Source organism: Phascolarctos cinereus, unplaced genomic scaffold, assembly GCF_003287225.1.
Source record: "Phascolarctos cinereus isolate Bilbo 61053 unplaced genomic scaffold, phaCin_HiC Scaffold_3;HRSCAF=262, whole genome shotgun sequence".
Lineage (NCBI taxonomy): Eukaryota > Metazoa > Chordata > Mammalia > Diprotodontia > Phascolarctidae > Phascolarctos > Phascolarctos cinereus.
In genome coordinates, this window is record NW_027555736.1 from 153932400 (window position 1) to 153951155 (window position 18756).

The window sequence follows — 18756 nt, forward strand, 5'->3', positions numbered from 1 at the left end:
TCAAAATAACAAGTGTGTATAAAAGATAACCTAGGTGAGGTAAAAGTTGAAGGGAGTCGTTACCTTCTGAAGGCATCAAGGAAGGCTTCATGAAGGTGTTTGGTTGGGCTTGAAAGATGGATAAAAAATTCAACAGGTGAAGGGGCAAAGGAGAATATCTAGACATAGTGGAGTAGTTGACTGAAGCCAAGATAACAGGAAAGCTCAGAAAATTGCAGTGTAGACTATATATACATACATACATAGATATATATATATATGCATATGTATGTATATATATGCACGTATATATATATATGTATGTATATGTATGTATGTATGTATAGGGAGTGGCAGAAAGATCATGAAGCACGGTGCCTAACACATGGTGGGTAATAGGAACTGAACACTGGTATAGACAACTCCCTCTACCAGTGCAAGTGGACATCTTCTCTACAATTTATAATTTTAAAGAATTGCCTAGGATGCCAAGTGTCACACAACCAGTAGGTATCAGAGGTGGGATTTGAACTCAGGTCTCCCAGGTTCCCATTTCAGCTCTCTATGCACTATACTACTCAGCCTCTCAGCACCGGAAAAGCACTAAATACTTTTTCACTGAATTCTTGAACCAGATAATCTGGGTTGAATTTCAAGAACCTTTGTGACCTTGGGTAGGTCACTTAACCTCTATGGACCTCAATTACCTTAATTCTAACATGAGGCAGCAGGACTAGATGACCTCTAAGGTTCCTTCTAGCTCTGAAGAGATGCTTGCTGTGAATTCCAGACAGAGGAGTTTTAATTTTGCTAAGTAGGGCGTAATTAACAGGTCTTGGTTGCATGCAATGGGTGGTATGACTGGATCTCAATGTAAAGAAGATGCCTGTCTGCTGTGTGTACAACAGGTGGATTGAAGGGACAGAGAGTGAAGATGAAAGAGTTGTCAGGGTGACACTAAAAGACTGCAGCTGAGGGGCAACTAGGTGGTGCAGTGTATGATAGTACACTAGCCCTAGAGTCAGGAGGACCTGAGTTCAAATCGAGTCTCAGATACTTAATAGCTATATGACCCTGTGCAAGGCACTTAACTTTAGTTGCCCTTCCCCTCCCCCCCAAAAGAAATAAAGACCCCAAATGGGTGGTAGTATATTAAGGTGGTAACAGTGGGAATGAAGACTTGGGCAAGGAAACAAGAAATACTGAGGAGGTAAAATGGGTGGGGCCTGGCAACCTACTAGATAGTACAAGCAAGAGAGAATGAGTCAATGAGAACACCAAAATTTCTGTCATGGGAGATTAGATGAATATTCATGCCACTAATTAAACCAGTGAAATCCAAAGAAATGTTTAAAAAATCCATTTTTGTATATTAGAAGCAGTGAAGTGGCATAATGGACAGAAGAATGCTTGGTCAAGAAATTCTAAATTCATATCTAGCTTCAGACACTTATTAACTATATGATCCTGGGCAAATTACTTAACCTCTGTCTGCCTCCGTTTCCTCAACTGCAAAGTGAACACATACCTCACAGAGTTGTTGTAGAGATCAAATGAAATTATATTTGTAAAGAACTTAGCATAGTGCCTAACACACATAGTAGGTGCTTAATAAATGCTGATTCCCTTTTCCTTCTCTTCCCTTTCCTTTCCCTCATAGCATGATTCAGTAGAAAGAATATTGGAGTTAGAGTCCAAAGACCAGGATCTAAATCAGAGCTTTGCCACTTACCTATGTGTGCAATATTGGGCAAATAACTAAGTCTTAGAACCTCAGTTTTCTTCTATCTATCTGTATGTATGTATCTATCTATATATATCTAGACATATTTATGTGTATGTATCTATATACACACACATATATTTCAGCTCTAGATCTATGAACTTATGACATGATGAATTTAAGTTGCTGGTGGGGGACAGTGAAATAGAGATGCCAATTAGGTGGTTGGATATATAAGTCCATATTATGGATATATATGCCTCCATACTCGTGTATGGAGGCATAGATTTTGGAAGTCAACTGTATCCAAATAGTAGTTGAAGCCATGAGGATGGATGAGGTTGCCAAGGGAGAGAGTGTAGAAAATACAGGACCAAGGTTAGACCCTAGAGGAACATTGAACATGTGGGCTCAGGGAGAGAAGGCAAGAAAGAACCCCTTAGAAAAGTAAGAGGAAAACTGATAGAGGGTGTGGTGTCTCTGATGACAGGCAAGGAGCAAGAACCTGGCACAGTGTTTGGCACATGGCATTGACTGAATGACTGACAGGTTGAGGGGAACAATGATCAACAGTCTCTTTACCACAACCATTGGGTTTGGTAACTAGGAAGTCATTGGTGGCTTGGAGAGAACAGCTTCAGTAGCGCAGTGGGCACAGAAGACAGATTGCAAGAAGTTGATGGGAGTGTGGGTGGTGAAGAATATAGAAATATGAAACAAGAAATAAAGTCCTGTTCCTTCATAACTAAGCCCGGTTATTTTTATCGGAATATTTTTACTATGGGCTTTCAGTTTTCTTCATTGTAGGATTTTTCCCTTCAGTTTCATTCTGTGAAGTCAGGGACATTGCTCCATGTTTAAAAAAAAAAAAAGTTTGATGAGTATTAGAGGAAGGAAAACAAAAGGCAGGGAAATCATTTTGCCCATCTTAATTAATACAACTTTCATGATTGATCAATCTGTGCCAATCACCTTTTCAAAAAGCAGCCTTAAACAGATATGGCTTTACAGTGGCAAAAACTCAGTTCATGTTTCATCACTTTCAGTTTGGAGATCATTTGCAAAATCGCAGTAGATGGGAAACTAATGTTTTTCACATAATGTAAATCAGCCACTCTCCTTTTCAGGGCCCAGGATCTGCCCTGAATATATGTTGAAATGGATTTTTCCAATTATTCTTTAAAAGGACTGTACATAATACCAAGTATCAATTACTTAAATAAATAGGTATTTTTAAAAATATCTGATGTGTTTGACAGTGTGAGGGATACCACATATAAGACATGATCCCTACCCTCAAAAAACTTACCATCCAATTAGGGAAATAAGACTAATACACACGAAGCAGTGAAGTGGCACAGTGGATAGAACACTGGACCTGGAGTCAGGAAGACCCAATTTCATGCTTACTAGCCTGGGCAAGTCACTTAAACACTGCATCCTTCAGTTTCCTCTTCTGTAAAACAGGGATAGCACCCAACCTCTCAGGTTTGCTGTGAGGAGCAAATGAAATAATATTTGTAAAGTACTTTATAAATCTTAAAGCTCTATATAAATACTAATTGTTATCATTTTTAAAATATAAAACTATATGAAATTGTGCTGAATTATGTGATGCAAGCTTTACAATAAGGTTCATTTGTTCTCCATCACAAGAACTTTATGAGAAATAATATCTGCATGAGAATCAGTTACTGAAATGTTTTCCCACCTAGTTGAGGAAGATATCTGAGAAACAGCATGGCATGGTGGATAGAGAATTGGGTCAAAGTCCAGGGTTCAGTACCACTTCTGGCACATACCGGCTTTGTGACCCTGGGCAGGTCATAATGTTTTAAGCAACTCTCTAAGACTATAAATAACAAAGAAGGTGCTAACCTGCCTTAGTAGAGAGAGCTCACTCGCCTGGGAGTTCATTATACCAAAGAGATCACAGACCCAGTCCCAATCTCTATCTCTTTATAGGATCGTTGATTTAGTGCCAGAAGGAACCTTGGAGGTAATCTTTAGTCCAACTGCCTCATTTTAGAGTTAAGGTAACTGAGGCCCATAAGCCACAAAGATCACAAAGGTAGTAATTAGTAGAACTTGAAAATCAGCCCAGATTATCTGCTTCAAGAAGCAGTACTCTTTTCAAGAGGAAGCATATGAGTCTGCTTCAAACCCTTAATTCCCTTATCTCAAGATGAATCACAAAATTAAAAGCTCCCTTGACTAAGTAATTGAATTGACTATATTTGTGGGGCCATCCATAGTGGAGCATGCCTTCAAGTCTCTGCTATCAGGCACTCTGAGATTGGCAGATCACTTGAATTTGGGAGTTCTGAGTTTCAGAGGGCTAAGCAGTTAGTCTGGCACCAAGATGGTGAGACTCTGGGAGCAGTAAACCACCTGACCACCTAAAAAGGGAGTACTGATCCAGGTTGAAACAGAGCTTGGAGCTCTAGGGAGAGTCAGTCTCAAAAGAAAACCAAAAGATGGTTGGTAGATTATTGCATATAGTGCCAGAAACTGTCAATAGGTCAACTTTGATTGACTTTTTTTGTTATTAGGCAGGGTTCACAGGGGGAGGGAGGAACAGGGAAATGACTGATACAAAATAAAAGAAATCAGTAAAACTCAGAAAATAGCTGATGATTGTTTTCCTCTCCATTTAACAGTTATTTCTTCTGGAAGAAATGAGAGAGAGAAAATATGATGGATATGCTCGAGTGATACAGAAAACTTGGAGGAAATTTGTGGCCCGGAAGAAATATGTCCAAATGAGAGAAGAAGGTATATAAATAAATTGATCATGCATTTATCAAGTCTTGAGACTAGGCCAGCACCAGATGGATCTGGAACTTATTATTTTTGCCAGGATATTAACATACAATTCCCCTAGAAGATTCACATGATACTCTCTATACTTTCATGCTAAGTTCTTCTCTGCCCCTTCTTACATGATCATTTCTTCCCCTCGTGTTCTTTAATCCTCTGGGTAAATCTCAGCCTCTGACCTGCTCCTGAACAAGAAAGAGAGAAGGAGAAATAGCATTAACAGGAACTTCATTGGTGATTACATTGGAATGGATGAGCACCCAGAGCTCCGGCAGTTCGTTGGCAAACGAGAGAAGATTGACTTTGCAGATACAGTCATCAAGTATGACAGGAGATTCAAGGTAGGCACCAGGCCCCAGAAGTCACAAGACTGGCACTGAGCTGTATCTTTTGTAATTCCCCAGCAGCTTTACAAAATAGCTGCGCAACAACTCCCTTCGAGCAACTGACAATTTATACCAAGTGAGAAATAAATGTTGATTGGCTTAGTTTTACTACCCACATGATCTGATAAATAATTGGTGGGTAAACATTTACAAGGCTGCTGAATCCAACAAAGAGTCTTAGAAGACAGTCCTGCCTAATAAGAGAGAGGCAAATGTAAGCTTGATTTAAGGGGAAAACTCCCTAACAATTAGAGCTGTCCAAAAATAGAATAGACAACTTCACATGCAGTAGTTTTCCCTCTTGCAAGAGGTCTTCAAGTAGGTATGGTATGAGTTAGTAGCTAGGGACCTGGATTCAGATGCACCTCAGTCTCTTCTTGTGTAACTGCTCTCTGGTCCTGAGGTTACTGACCTGCAAAATGGGGCAAGTAATATCACTTTCTTCACAGAACAGTAAATGAGATAATGTATGTAAAATTCTTTGCAGCTCCATCTACATTTCGGCTAACATTACTATGATGCTGTAGAGAAGATCCTTGATCAAGGATGGATTAGAATAGCTAGCCTTAGGGTCCCTTCCAAATCTGAGATTCTGAAAGTTCTAATGTAGTGGCAAAATTAGGAGCTGAATCCAAGTTGCTCTGTCAGCCTTGGATTTCATCAATGATCCTAGCTCTTCTGCCATGGATGCCTTTAAACTGTCTCATGTTAGGGACCCTCCCACTTTTCTGTAATTCTTCCTCTCTTCCTCCATCATTCTTTAGTCATTAAGAATGCCTCCATGAAGCCACCACTACCCAAGTAGTGATACCTGGGGCCTAGACGATTATGAGCTACAAAATGCTTCTAGACCATGGAAGGAGTGAAATCAGATGGAGACATTCTCAGTGATTAAGAAATGAAGGGGAGGATTTAGAGAAAGGAAGTAGGGAGTACCACAAAAATGAGATATCTTAAAGGCATCCATGGCAAAAGAGGTAGTGTCATTGATGAAATCCTAGACTGGCAGAGTGACCTGGATTCAGGGGCTAACTGCCACTCCCAGAGGTATGCCTGGTGTGATCACTTTTACTAGCCTTGGCTTTGTTTTCCTTACCCATAAAACAGAGGAAGATATCTCTGATCTTTGCTTATCTCTCTCTCTCCCCCAGGGCTGTTTAGTGAGGATAAGTCAGAATAAACAATCAGACCAAGAAAGTCCTCCAGCATCTTCAGCGACTGTATTTATTGTTGTTGTTAGATAATAGCTAGCATGTATATAGCTATGTATATATGTATGCATATGTATGTATAGCTAGCACTGTGAAATTTGTAAAGTCATTTACACGAGTTAACTAATTTGCCCCTCACAACCTGTGAGGTACTATTATTAGATACCTTTTTACAGATGAAGAAATAGAGGGGTTATATGAGTTAATGTAGGGCTCCACAGAAATTAAGGTAGAATTTGATCTCTGGTCTCCCTGACTCCAAGTCCAACACTATACCCACAAAGAATCCGGGGCTGATAATTGCAATTAAGACACTGAAGGTTAATAAAAGAAGATTCTTTCACAATAGGCAACTTGGTTTCCAGTCAGCAAACACTGGGCTTCTTTCTGTGTGTCTTCAGCAGCTATAAACAGTTTTCTCATTAGGGAGAAACTGTTTCTACTGTGCAAAAGGCACAAAGAATCTTGATAATTTAGGGAGTGTTTATCCAGTGTAAGGGAGCTATGAATTCTCTGCTCCACAGCACCACCACCAGCCACCTCCGTGTTATTTCACTGCCTGTTAGTCCCTTCCCCAGAGACTGATTTGGGGAAACAGAGCTAAAACTCCAACCACAGCCCGTGTTGCTTTGTGTAGAATGAGGCTCAAGTTTTGGCAAGAAAGTGTGTAAACTTTTGCTTTGCCGTGAGATTTGCTGCCACCGAAACGCTACAGAGGATGGGGAGGTAATTATAAAAGCTGCTGTTTTTGGATGCTGACCCAGCTCTGATGTAGCATGGGTAAGGCCAATATTAGTCCCTTGAGCCTCTGGGTAGTCTGCCTTTGGCCTAATGTCCCAGCATTCTTCATAGGATCTTAGATCTAGAACTAGAAGATACCCTAGAGGTCATTCAGGGATTCTTAACCTGGGGTCTGTGAACTTTTTTTTTTATTTTGATAACTACTTTTCAACATAATTGGTTTCCTTTGTCATCCTATGTAATTTTATTTTATTATTCTGAGAAGGGGTCCATAGGCCTTCCACTAGACTACCAAAGGGGTGGGGTACAATACACAAAAAACGTTAAGAAGCCCTAATTAGTCCAACTGTCTTATTTTCCCAGTGAGGAAAGTGAAGGCCAGAATAGTTGAATAAGTGACCCAAGGTCATACAAGAAGTAAGGGAGTCCAGAATTGAACTCAGATCCTCTGGTTCAGGTCCAGCGCCCTTTCCACCATACCATGCTCCCTCCTCAAAAAGTTCTTCTTCATGTACTGGTTCTCTGCCCTCATGCTACCATATACATATCCTTCACCCATTGGGATGATGGGGAAGCGGAGGCTTTACTTTGCTTTTATTTAAGATAATCTCCATGGCAGCTGTACGTGTCTTTACTACCACAAATCCAAACCATTCAGGATATTCTTGTTTGGATCCTTTCCATGGGTGTCATTGTAACCACAGTCAATTCTACCCAACCTCCTTCCTGTGTTCATCTTTCATTACAGGGTATAAAGCGAGACTTAGTTCTTACCCCAAAGTGTTTGTATTTGATCGGACGAGAAAAGGTGAAGCAGGGGCCTGATAAGGGCCTGATGAAGGAAGTGCTGAAGCGGAGAATTGAGGTGGAAAGGATTCTGTCTGTGTCCCTCAGGTGAGTAACAAAATCAGTCCTGGATCAGGGCTATACCATCTCCCTGCAGCCTGCCAGGAATGGTCAAGGAAAGGTTTATGGCTGCTTTCCAGGGGTATTTAGAGTCATAGACAGTTCTAGTGGGAGAGTGGGGGAGGAACCTTAGAGAACACCTGCACAAATGGTATGACAGAAATCATTCTTTTTTTCCTTCCGCCCAAAATGGAAATCTTAACTTCATGAGCAGCCATGTGGACCCTGGTACAATGGGAACAAAACACCATGAAGTTATTTGTGGCTGTGTATGTAATAATAGAGGTTTGCATTTGTATAATGCTTCATGGTGTAGAAAGCATTTTGCATGTTGGCTAATTTGGTCCTCAGAAAGATCCCTATGAATTAGTGCATGTGTTATTATCCCTATTTTACAGCTAAAGCTCAAAGCTGAAGTACCTGGCTCAAGGTCATAGAGCTAATTAAACAGGTACGGCTGGGAACTGAAACCAGTTCTTTGACCCTTGACCCTGCACACTATTATATCCTCTATTCCAACTCATTAAGGTGTGTTATATGACAATAATTAAACAAAGATGGTGAAAAAGAAAACAGATGATGTTTTAGTCAATCAATGAGCATTTATTAAGTGTATACTATGTGCTAGACACTGTGGTAAGGGCTTAAGGATTTCAAGAAAGTCAGAAAACAGTCCTTGCCTTCAGGAAGCTTACATTCTAAGGGGGAAGGCAACATTTTTAAAACAATAGGTACATACAGAATAATTGAAAGGTAATTTTAGAGAAGAAGCCTCCAGTAACCAGGGCTATGGGAGAGGGAGGAGGAAGAAAACAGGGGTGGGAAAGACCTCCTGGAGAAGATGACATTTAAGCTGGGTCTTAAAGGAAGCCAGAGATTCTAAGAGGTGAAGGTGATCTGTGTGATTCAAAACCACAGAGCGCTTTCCAAGGCCTGAAGGGAACAGGGATGACTGACCACAGTGATGCCAGCAAGGGCTAGCAGGGGGGTGGGAGGGGTGGCATCCTCTTCCTGGCAACTGCCGTGCAGCCTATTTGGCCAACCTGCTCGATAATGCTAAAGTTATCAGCAAGTAGCCTAGGTTGACCCTGGGTGCTAAAATCTACACCTGGAAAACCCCTTATCTTCATGAAGCCCTGATGAGAGGAAATAACTCTTAATGCCTGGAAAACAGGAAGAGAGGTTTCTGATCCCCCCAGCCTCCCATTCCAAGTCTTTCCTCCTTGAGTCATGTTTCCGGGATTTTGGGGGGTTGTTGATCCCCCTTCCAGAGAAGCTCTTTGGTCCCTGTTTCACAAAGAATGATGTACAAGATGAGAACCAGGAAAACAGCTTGTTTAAACAAACTGGGGGGGGGGGAAGCCAAGCTCTCAAAATTCTTCAAGCGTAATCAGCAGAAACTGTAGTACTCAGGAAATTCAAAAGTTGTACATACTTAAGTCTCTGTCTTGCTGGGCTCAAAATCCTGGCACTAGAGTGATTGGCTGAATAATCTGAAGCAGATTTCCAGTTGTGCCTATTCTTGTCTGTGTCATCATGGTTTTCAATTCCGTACTTAGTTGTGTCTCAAGCAAAGGGGGTCTGGGGAGCTGGGGAGGTGAGGGATTTTAAAAGATGCCAATTCAGGATGTGGTAAAGTTTTTAGGCAGATGAATCCATCAAGTTTCTGTCTTTCCACCAAATTCAGTCTGATCCGTTTCACTGCTGAGGATTTAACAGGGAAGGCCTAAAGCCATGCCTGGCTTTCAGATGCCCTTCATAGCAATTACACAAATTGTCAATCTCATAGAAAGCGACTTGCCTGTTGCTTGTTATCCAGAAAGCTGAGTAAGGCTTATCAAATGAGACAGTGATTACAAAGTGCTAAGCATAGCGCCTGGCACGTAGTGCTGCATAAATGCTATTACTATTATGGGTAACGCTTCCTGCTCTCCATACTTAACCACAGCTGACTCTGAGGTAGCTAAAGCTCACCAAGTGCCCCTCATCGTCCCTAGGAGGCATTCTAGTTACTCCAAGAGCGCCAAGAGGGACGACTTTGTTCAACTAGGGCTAGACTGTGAAGAGTTGGGCTCTGCCTTTTTTGGCTGCATTCTCTGTATACTTTACAGTAGCCGCAGAAGAAAACTGGGGAAGTAGGAACTCTTTAGCTCTGTGTGGGCTCATTTCTTCTGGGAAGAGAGTAGAGATCCTTCTTCAGTTTATTCTTTTATTTACTGACTTCAAGCCAGTGTTTGACCTTTTTTGTTATTATATTTTTACTTATATCTCTTTAGATATAAATACATAAGGATATTAAGATATAAGGTATAAATATAATAAGCAGAATACATAAATAATACAAAGAGATATTTTATATCTTTATTTTTATGTCACCTAATGTTCCCCTCCCTTTTAAAAAGAACCATCCCTTATTAAAAAAAAAACAAAAGTGGGGGCAGCTAGGTGGTGCAGTGGGTGGGGTACTGGCCCTGGAGTCAGGAGGACCTGAGTTCAAATCTTGCCTCAGACACTTACTGGCTGTCTGACCCTGCACAAGTCACTTAACCCCAATTGCCTTAAAAAAAAAAAAGAAAGAAAGAAAGAAAGAAATTAATTCAGCAAACCTATCGACCATATTGAAAGAGTCTGATGTTATATGCAGTGTTCATAGGCTGTGACATTCTTTTAGTCATTTATGTACACAATAGGATTCATTCCCAACCCAGACCCATGGCACTGGGATTTACATTCTTTTATTTATTTATTTGTTTGTTTGTTTGTTTGTTAGAGGAAATTCACATTTTATTGGTTGGCCTCCTTTCTTGTGTTATTTTGCAAACAAATCTCAATACAAACATAAAAACAGGACAGGTCTTGCGTGTTAGGTTATTGCTTAATATTATTTATAAGAAAAAAACTTTGCATGAAAAAGGACATCCAAGAATTATAGGTATGTCTAATAATAAAGGAAGAATTACTTGCTTTCCTGTCCCCAAACATGCAAACATCCACATACGTATTGAGTGAAGGAAAAGTGCTTTTAAGAGCAAACATTATAGAAAACGACATTCTTAGACTTCATCGTACTTGATTGTAAAAATGCAGGTAAGTTACATTCTTGCAATGGTTCCTCCCAGGTTGCTTACCTTGATTTTTTTTTCTAGGCCCCTGTGAGAAGTGCCGTACCTGTTGATAACACTGGCTTGTTTGTGTGCCTGGTCCTAAGTTTGATCCTTGTAGTAGGAGCATTTGGAAAACAAGGCAGGAAGGGGCTCTAGCTGAATTAAAACCTAGTTTGAGGAAAAAAGAAAGCTTCATTCCTGATGAAATTTTGTTTTGGTTTACAATTAATACAGGTGAGATCTCTCATGGATATTATTCCCACATCTTCTTTTACCCATGAGATAAAGCATTAACAAGAACCCTGTTAGAAAAGAAATCAGGTGGACTTTTGCTTGTGTAGAAACGAACCTGGAGGGGAAAAAAGACATGAAAACTTGATGTTCTGTGTTCTCAAAATTATTTTGAGAAATCCTGAAATAAAGACTTGATAGTTGTCCTATTTGTGGGAAGACGTGGAAAGCAGAACAGCTGCTGAACACCTTTAGAATTAATAAGGCTTATTAACTGTATTGTTCTGCTACAATTCTTGAAGGCTTAAGCTCTGGCCAGTTCAAATGGGCCTAGCCACCAACCGGTATGTCCATTATCCAATGCGGGCCAGCTTTGTTGAGTTCAGGGATATTCAGAAGCAGCAGAGTAGGTACAATGATGAATCTTCTTCAGTCACACATAACTCAGGAAGACACAAACTAAGGTAGATCCCGGTTGCAACTTGTGTCAGGGGAGGCCAAAACCACCTGGACAAAATCACAGATCGCCAAAGTACTGGGTTATACCAACTCTCATATAATAGCTGCTTTGAATGGGCAATGCAAGCTGGCTGCTTAGATCACTTAAATCAGTGATGTCAAACTTAAATAGAAACGGGGACCACTAAAGCATACATAAAAATCTCAGTGGACCATATTATGTCTTTTCATGAATATATCAGCACATTAAAATCAGATAGAAACTACATTTTAATCTGGTTCAAGCCTCACTTGGGAGTGCTGTGAGCTGCCCTCAGATCACATGTTTGACTCCTCCAACAACTCGTTTTGCAAACACTAATGATCTTACCCAAATATGGTGCATAGTTCACTGCAGTAGCGGCAGGGCCGGTAGTTTGAAGAGCATGTGAAGATGCTGCCTCTTACCAGAAGGGGTAAAAACCACAGGTGGTGAAGGAGGCATACATTGTCAGACAAGGCCAACATGTTGAATTGTCTTGCATACTTCTTTGTTTTAAAAGATAGTTTTGTTCTGGCTGGGGTAAAGAAGAGAGATCCATTGCAAAGTAATTGCATTTTTTTTCCCAAGATCATCAATAAAGCATTTAAAAGAGAATAATATAAATGGTAGTATTGCCAGGGTCAATTGAAACAGGAAAAATCCCCTGGCCTAAAAAAAATACACTTGAAGACTGGTATCAGCAGATCCAAGAATAATGGATGACTTGGCAGGATGTGGAATCATCAGAGGGTGTAAATACACCCATACATAGATTTAGTCATCTGCAGATTTCAGAGTCCTGGCATATTTCCTGAATCTCAGAAGACAGAGTCATCAGTTCTTATTTCAAATGGCAGTGTGATTCCTGGTCATGCATTGATCTGGTCCAGCTCTTACCTGTAAAAACTCGGACCACTAACAGGATACCCACAAGCTGTGATGTCTCAGCATCTTTTCATTCCTGCTGTCGGTATTGCTGAGAGGCGCCTTGTTGAACCTTGAAGAATAGTTGAGTAAAGGAGGAGAAATTATAATGGTCAGAGTAGAGGGTCTGATTCAAACTCCATTTGAGAAGCTGTTTAATTTTAAGGTAGGCACATTCTAGGGTGGGCAACACAAACTTATCCCTGATGACCAGCTGACTGGCAGGATTGGTATGTTTGGGCATGATCTTGGGTCTAGTTTATATATGTCTCAGAATGTCAGGGGCAGAAGGAAACTCCGAGGTAATCTGGTCCAATCCGTACCAAAATCCCTTCAATTTTCTTTCCTTCTCCTCCCCATTTCCTGAATTATTCCTTGTGAAATAAGGAGTGAAAATCATGCTTGGACCCTCTGTTTGAACCCCTGAATCTGGTAAATATTCAGGTCCCCAAAGAATCACAGACCTTGTTATCTGTTATCTTGTTGTGTTAACTTGTGTTATCAGTTACCTTGGTAACAGTGTTACCAAATTGGCCTTTGTACCCTTCCCTTTCTTATTCTTTGTTTCATGGGTTGCCATAGCCAAATAATTCATCCCTTAGTGACCAATCTGCAGGTAGTATTTAAAACATAGATGGATAAAGAGGTCATTGTAGAATACTTGGGTCATATTAAAAGTGAATAGTTCCTTTTGTTAAAATGAACACACCTCATGTTACAGTGAGGAGGGCATGTGCTAGAGACCTGAATGGTGAGTAAAGCAGAAGGGAAAAGTCAGTTGTATAACTGAAGATGTATTCTGCTGTTGAAAACTGCAAGTCTTCCTGCCCCCTTTTCATATTTGCATTAAAGATATCTTCAGTTTATGATAGATCATTCTCTTTTTTTTATTAATTTATTTTTAGTTTTCAACACTCAATTCCACTAGCTTTTGAGTTTTAAATTTTCTCTCCCTCCCCAAGATGGCATGCAATCTGACATAGGCTCTATATATGCCATTCCTATTAAACATTTTCACATTAGTCATGTTGTAAAGAAGAATTAGAAGCAATAGGAGGAACCACAAGAAAGAAGAAACAAAACAAAACAGAAGGAAAAGAAAAAAAAGAGCAAACAGTATTCTTCAATCTGTATTCAAACTCCATAGTTCTTTCTCTGGATGTGGATAACATTTTCCATCATGAGACTTTTGGAGATGTCTTAGATCTTTGCATTGCTGAGAAGAGCTAAGTCTATTAAAGTTAGTCATCGCACAGCGTGGTTGTTACAGTGTACAATGTTCTCCTGATTCTCACCTCACTCAGAAATGTATCTTTTTATGTTTCTTGGCAAGGCAATTGGGGTTAAGTGACTAGCCCAGGGTCACACAGCTAGTAAGTGTCAAGTGTCTGGTCTGAGACCAGATTTGAACTCAAGTCCTCCTGACTCCAGGGCCATTGCTCTATCACTGTGCCACTAAGCTGCCCCTTTATGATAGATCATTCTCATAGTTTTCTAGAAATGAAGTTGATAGAACAGCTATTAACTCTGTTTTTTAGATGGCAGAACTGAGAAGCAGAGACACTAAGTCATTGGGAGCCTGGAGCAAAGCAATTTAAGGCACTTTAATGAGACCCCTGGTGTTCTAGATACTAACGCCGGAACCCCCTAACAGAAAACATGGAAATAAGGTAGCAAACTTCAACTATGTTTAGTTAGAGTTACAGATATCCTCATGTCTTTCACAATTCAGTGACTCATTTGCCAAATCATGTCTCACATGTATCTGGACCTCCTCTTGCTCTTGCTTTATCCCTGGCCCCCACATGTCCTCAGACTGTCTGCCAGCCCCCTTTCTGCCTCTTAAGCCAAAAAGGAAACAAAAGCATCTAAATCTTATAAAAATATAAAACTGGGTCATACTAAAAAAATTATTTTTACAGTTTAGAAAAATAAATGGTTTTCTTTGGGCTTTTGCTTAATAACTAATGTTCTTAAGAAGAAGAAAAAAGAAGCTAAGATGTAAAACAATATTTTCAACTCCTATTAGTCATGAGCCCCAGACATGAAAGAGAATCGAATACACAGCTGATCCAGGGAATAGTAGAGGGCATCTTTCAACACTGTAGAGAGTCAAACATCTGTAAGAAATTGCAACTAGAGCATACGAATAAGACAGTGGTGAGTTCCAAGGATAAGTCTGATTTTTTAGAAAAAACAAACTTTTAAGTTTTGCTTTGGGGCTCATGAGTCTGAGCTGAGGAAAGGCAAAAGAGGGGAGACTTTGGTGTGAAGTGGGATAGCATTGCCAACTCACCCTCCTAGATCTTGGGACTAAGGTCTTCACCAATTTGTTATATACAGAAGTTCCAAAAACACGTGGAAGTGGAAAGAGTTCTGGAAGGCAAGTCAGAGATCCTTGGTTCATATTCCAGCATTGCCTTTTGCTGTGTTGGAGAAACTGACTTGACCTCTATGCCTCAGTTTCCTCATCTGTAATATTTAGGTTAGCTGAAATGATGTCTCAGATTCCTTTCATAGGATCCTATAATCCTGTCGCCTTTCTTCTCCACATAAACATAAACAGATTAAACCACTCAAGGTTACTTGCATTTGGTTCATCCAGCAATGATGCAAAGGCACCTTCTCACTTATGATGCCACCAAACAAGCTAGAAATACTCATTTCCATAGACTATCCTGATGGGTGCCCCTTAGCAAGAAAGAAGCATCAACATGTTGATTTGCTCTCATCCCTAAGGAGCTGACTGAACCAAACCAAAGAACACATGTGGTCTTGAAGTTGTCTTTTCCTAGATGCCCAGATGGGCAGAAATTAATGAGATAACTTCACTGAATTTGTCTCCAGATGAGAGAAGCTTTTAACTGTACGTGCAGTAGGTATATATTACTTGCTCTTCAGAGAGTCATATCCCTTCTCTGGACCTCAGTTTCCATATGTGTATAAGGAAGGGCTTAGATGGAATTTCGCTAATGTCATTTCAAGGTTTATCATAATATAAGCTTCTTCAAGGCAGGGACTGTTTGTGTATCCAGTGACTGGTACATTGGTAGGTGCTCAATCCTATTCACCCCTACTTTTCAACCAGCTTTTGTGTGTTGTCGTCCCCACTTTAGATTATAAGTTCCTTGAGGGGAAGGATTGTCTTTCTTATTTGTATTTATATTCCTAGCACTTAATACAGTGTCTGTACATAGCAGATACTTAATGTTTCTTGACTATTGAATTCAGTGAATCTGTTTTTGCTGATATTGCTATAATATGATTCTGAGAGCAATTTCAGACTTTACATCTGCTCTTTCTATAGTTCTTTTTTGTGAGGTCTTCAGTGTTTTGAGCAAGAGAATAGTGGATATCTCTATGGTCTTTAGCCAGAAGACTGACTTTGGAATCATAATCCCTATTCCAACACTTATTAGCTATGTGGCCTTGGGCAAATCATTTGATTTCTCTAACCTTCAGTTTTCTCATCTATAAATAATAAGAGCTAACATTTATAATTAGCATTTTATTATTGTTGTTCAGTAATTTGTCAGTCGAGTCTGACTTTTCATGACCCCATTTGGGATTTTCTTGGCAAAGATACTGAAATGGTTTGCTATTTCCTTCTCCAGCTCATTTTACAGATGAGAAAACTGAGGCAGAGTTAAGTGACTTGCCCAAGGTCACATAGCTAATAAGTGTCTGGGGTCAGATTTGAACTCAGATGAGTCTCCTGATTGCAGACTGGGTACTCTTATCTATTGCACCACCTAGCTGCCCTAATTAGCCTTTTAACATTTGCCAAATCCCTCATACATCCTCAAAACAATCCAAAGAAGTAAGTAGTAGAGGAATTACTGTCCCCATTTTGCAAATGAGGAAAATGAGGTTCAGCCCCTCAAGTACTTAATGACGGCTAATAGGGATACTAGTCCAGGAGGTTTAGTGGATTTCCTACTCAGTTACAGGTTGGACTGAGTGGCCTCCTAGCTTCCACCTCCCCCCAACTCTTACAGCCTGATCACAGAAAAGGTAAGCTTTGGCTCAGCTTTTTAGAATAAAGAGATTGAATTACTTGCCAGTGATCACACAGCTAGTACATGTTGGATCCCATTTGAACCCAGGTCTTTCCTGGATCTGGCACTATTTTCACTACACCATACTTGCCTCTTCATATTTTCACTATTTCACTTGGGTACTGTGAGAAAGCTGTTTTTGTCAATCTTTAAACATTGTAGAAAGGAGAGACAGAGAGAGAGAGAGAGAATGTTATAATATTATCTTTTATCCGTACTGTAGCATAGTGGATAAAGGGTTAAGACCTGGGTTCAAATTCTGCCTCTGATACATATTAGCTATATAATTCTGGGCAAATCACTTAACCCTCATGTACTTCAAGACTTTTTTTTCATCCAAAGAGTGGGGCAGGAGGGGAAGGGTTGGAGGGGAGAGACAGACAGACATGGGAAAGGGCACAGACCTCAGACTGGGATTTGGGGGGACAAAGCAGGAAAATGAACACTTCTTCCAAGATAACTTAGACACTCAAATAATCAATAACTGAAAACAATGATTTCCATGGGGTGGAGAAGAGGGGCTTAATTGTAATGTTGTAGTAGGTTGACAACAGACATTTCCCAAATCAGTTCAATGAAGGGATGGATAATCCATGGACCATAGCTGCAAACTTAACATTAACATTACTCACAGGGTGAGTTTCTCACTGGAGACCAACCGATGGGATACAGCATAGACGTAATGCAATCCACAATAGTGATGGAGTTCTCATTCTGGGAATTTCCTATTTGTGTACCTACCCTACAGGAGCATCATGATGGCCAAAAAGGAAAAATACATGTGTGTACATATGTGTGTGGGGAGGGTTGCCAATCTTTAAGCGTTGTAGAGATATGAGCTATTTCATATATCTGTTTGTGGATACACATACACACACACACACACACACACATATCTGTGTATGTGTACTCATTTGATCATCATAATTATTCAGCAAAGTAGGTTCACAGATAAGAAATTCTCAGGATGGGAACTCCAGCCACTAATGTGGATTTCAGTCTGTGACTTTGTAGATAAGTCTGAAGCAAATCAAGGTTAAGTGACTTGCCCAGAATTATACAGCTAGTAAGTATCAGAGACAGAATTTGAACCCAGGTCTTCCTGACCCTTAACCTTTCTTGACCTTTTATCAGCACTATGCTATGCTTCCTGTAAGGTAGCTTGGCATTTTATCCCATTTTACAGATTTTCCAGAAAACTAAGACCAAGAGAAGCTATAATTTGCCTCTAATAGAAAGAAAGAACCAGAAATTGAATCCGTGTATCCATGAGGATTTGGAAATAGTGCCAATTTGGGGGAAGGGGGCAAAGTCTTGCATGGATCAGTCCTTCTCTCTAATGTCAAGAAGGCACTGAGTTAGACTCAGGAATAAAAGGGACCCCACAACGGGTAGAGAGAGGCATCATTCATAGTCAGCTCTGTGGAAAGCCATTCCCTGCTTCCAGATGAGACTGAGGCAACTGGGGGCAGCCAGCGGGAAAAGACACCTGATCCAGCTTCATACCGCATGACTGACAGGCAGCCCCAGGGGCCTTGGCTTCTGCAGTTCTCCTCTCTGTCATCCCCTGGCTTGCAAAAATGTGCCGTGGAGGTTAGCTTTCAAACATAGTCAAGTTCCTTTTGAATAGAGAGAGCATCCCAGGTTTCCGAGGTTAGATCCAAAGCAAAGTTTGTGCTTCTGCAGTAAAGTCAGCTCAGCCTCCATGGCCTACCTTTCCTCAATGGATCCCAGTAGACAGTCAGTGACAGCAACAACAAGGATTCCTGGGTCACTGCCTTAAACAAAAGATCACAGAGGAGAGAGGGCTACCTTGGTACAATAGAATCTGCCACTTGTTGCTGTGGCAACCAGCTCTCGGTTATTTCCCACGCTGAGACTTCACATTTTCACCCTCAACAATTCATGGATACCACATTGCACTTAATTTATTTTTAATAACAGGAAAAAACAATTTTGTTCTCCCCTGACAAAATGTCCCTCCCAAAGGAGGCTCATGCACTGGTCCTGATCATTTGTTAAGTGGCACTAGGAGATAATTGAAAACATGTGTAACGTGGGGCCTCTGAGAAGTCTCGCTGCCTTTGAGAGAGAGAGAGAGACTTTATCTAATGCACTTTTAAGCTTCCCCAGCTAAAAAATAAATCAGTTGCAGCATTTTTCCACAGTTTCCCCAAGCCCTTGTCAAGTCA

The 18756-nt window shown here is 40.5% G+C and overlaps 1 protein-coding gene across 2 annotated transcripts in view; it reads left to right on the plus strand.

Annotated features, from left to right (window-relative positions):
• Positions 1-18756, plus strand: part of MYO1E (myosin IE) — a 236524-nt gene that overhangs the window by 183096 nt on the left and 34672 nt on the right. For both annotated transcript variants that reach the window (XM_020981944.2, XM_078151237.1), the window contains exons 20-22: positions 4363-4477; positions 4694-4863; positions 7609-7754. In XM_020981944.2, coding sequence (XP_020837603.1) covers positions 4363-4477; positions 4694-4863; positions 7609-7754 — 431 coding nt within the window. The remainder of the gene's footprint in view (positions 1-4362; positions 4478-4693; positions 4864-7608; positions 7755-18756) is intronic.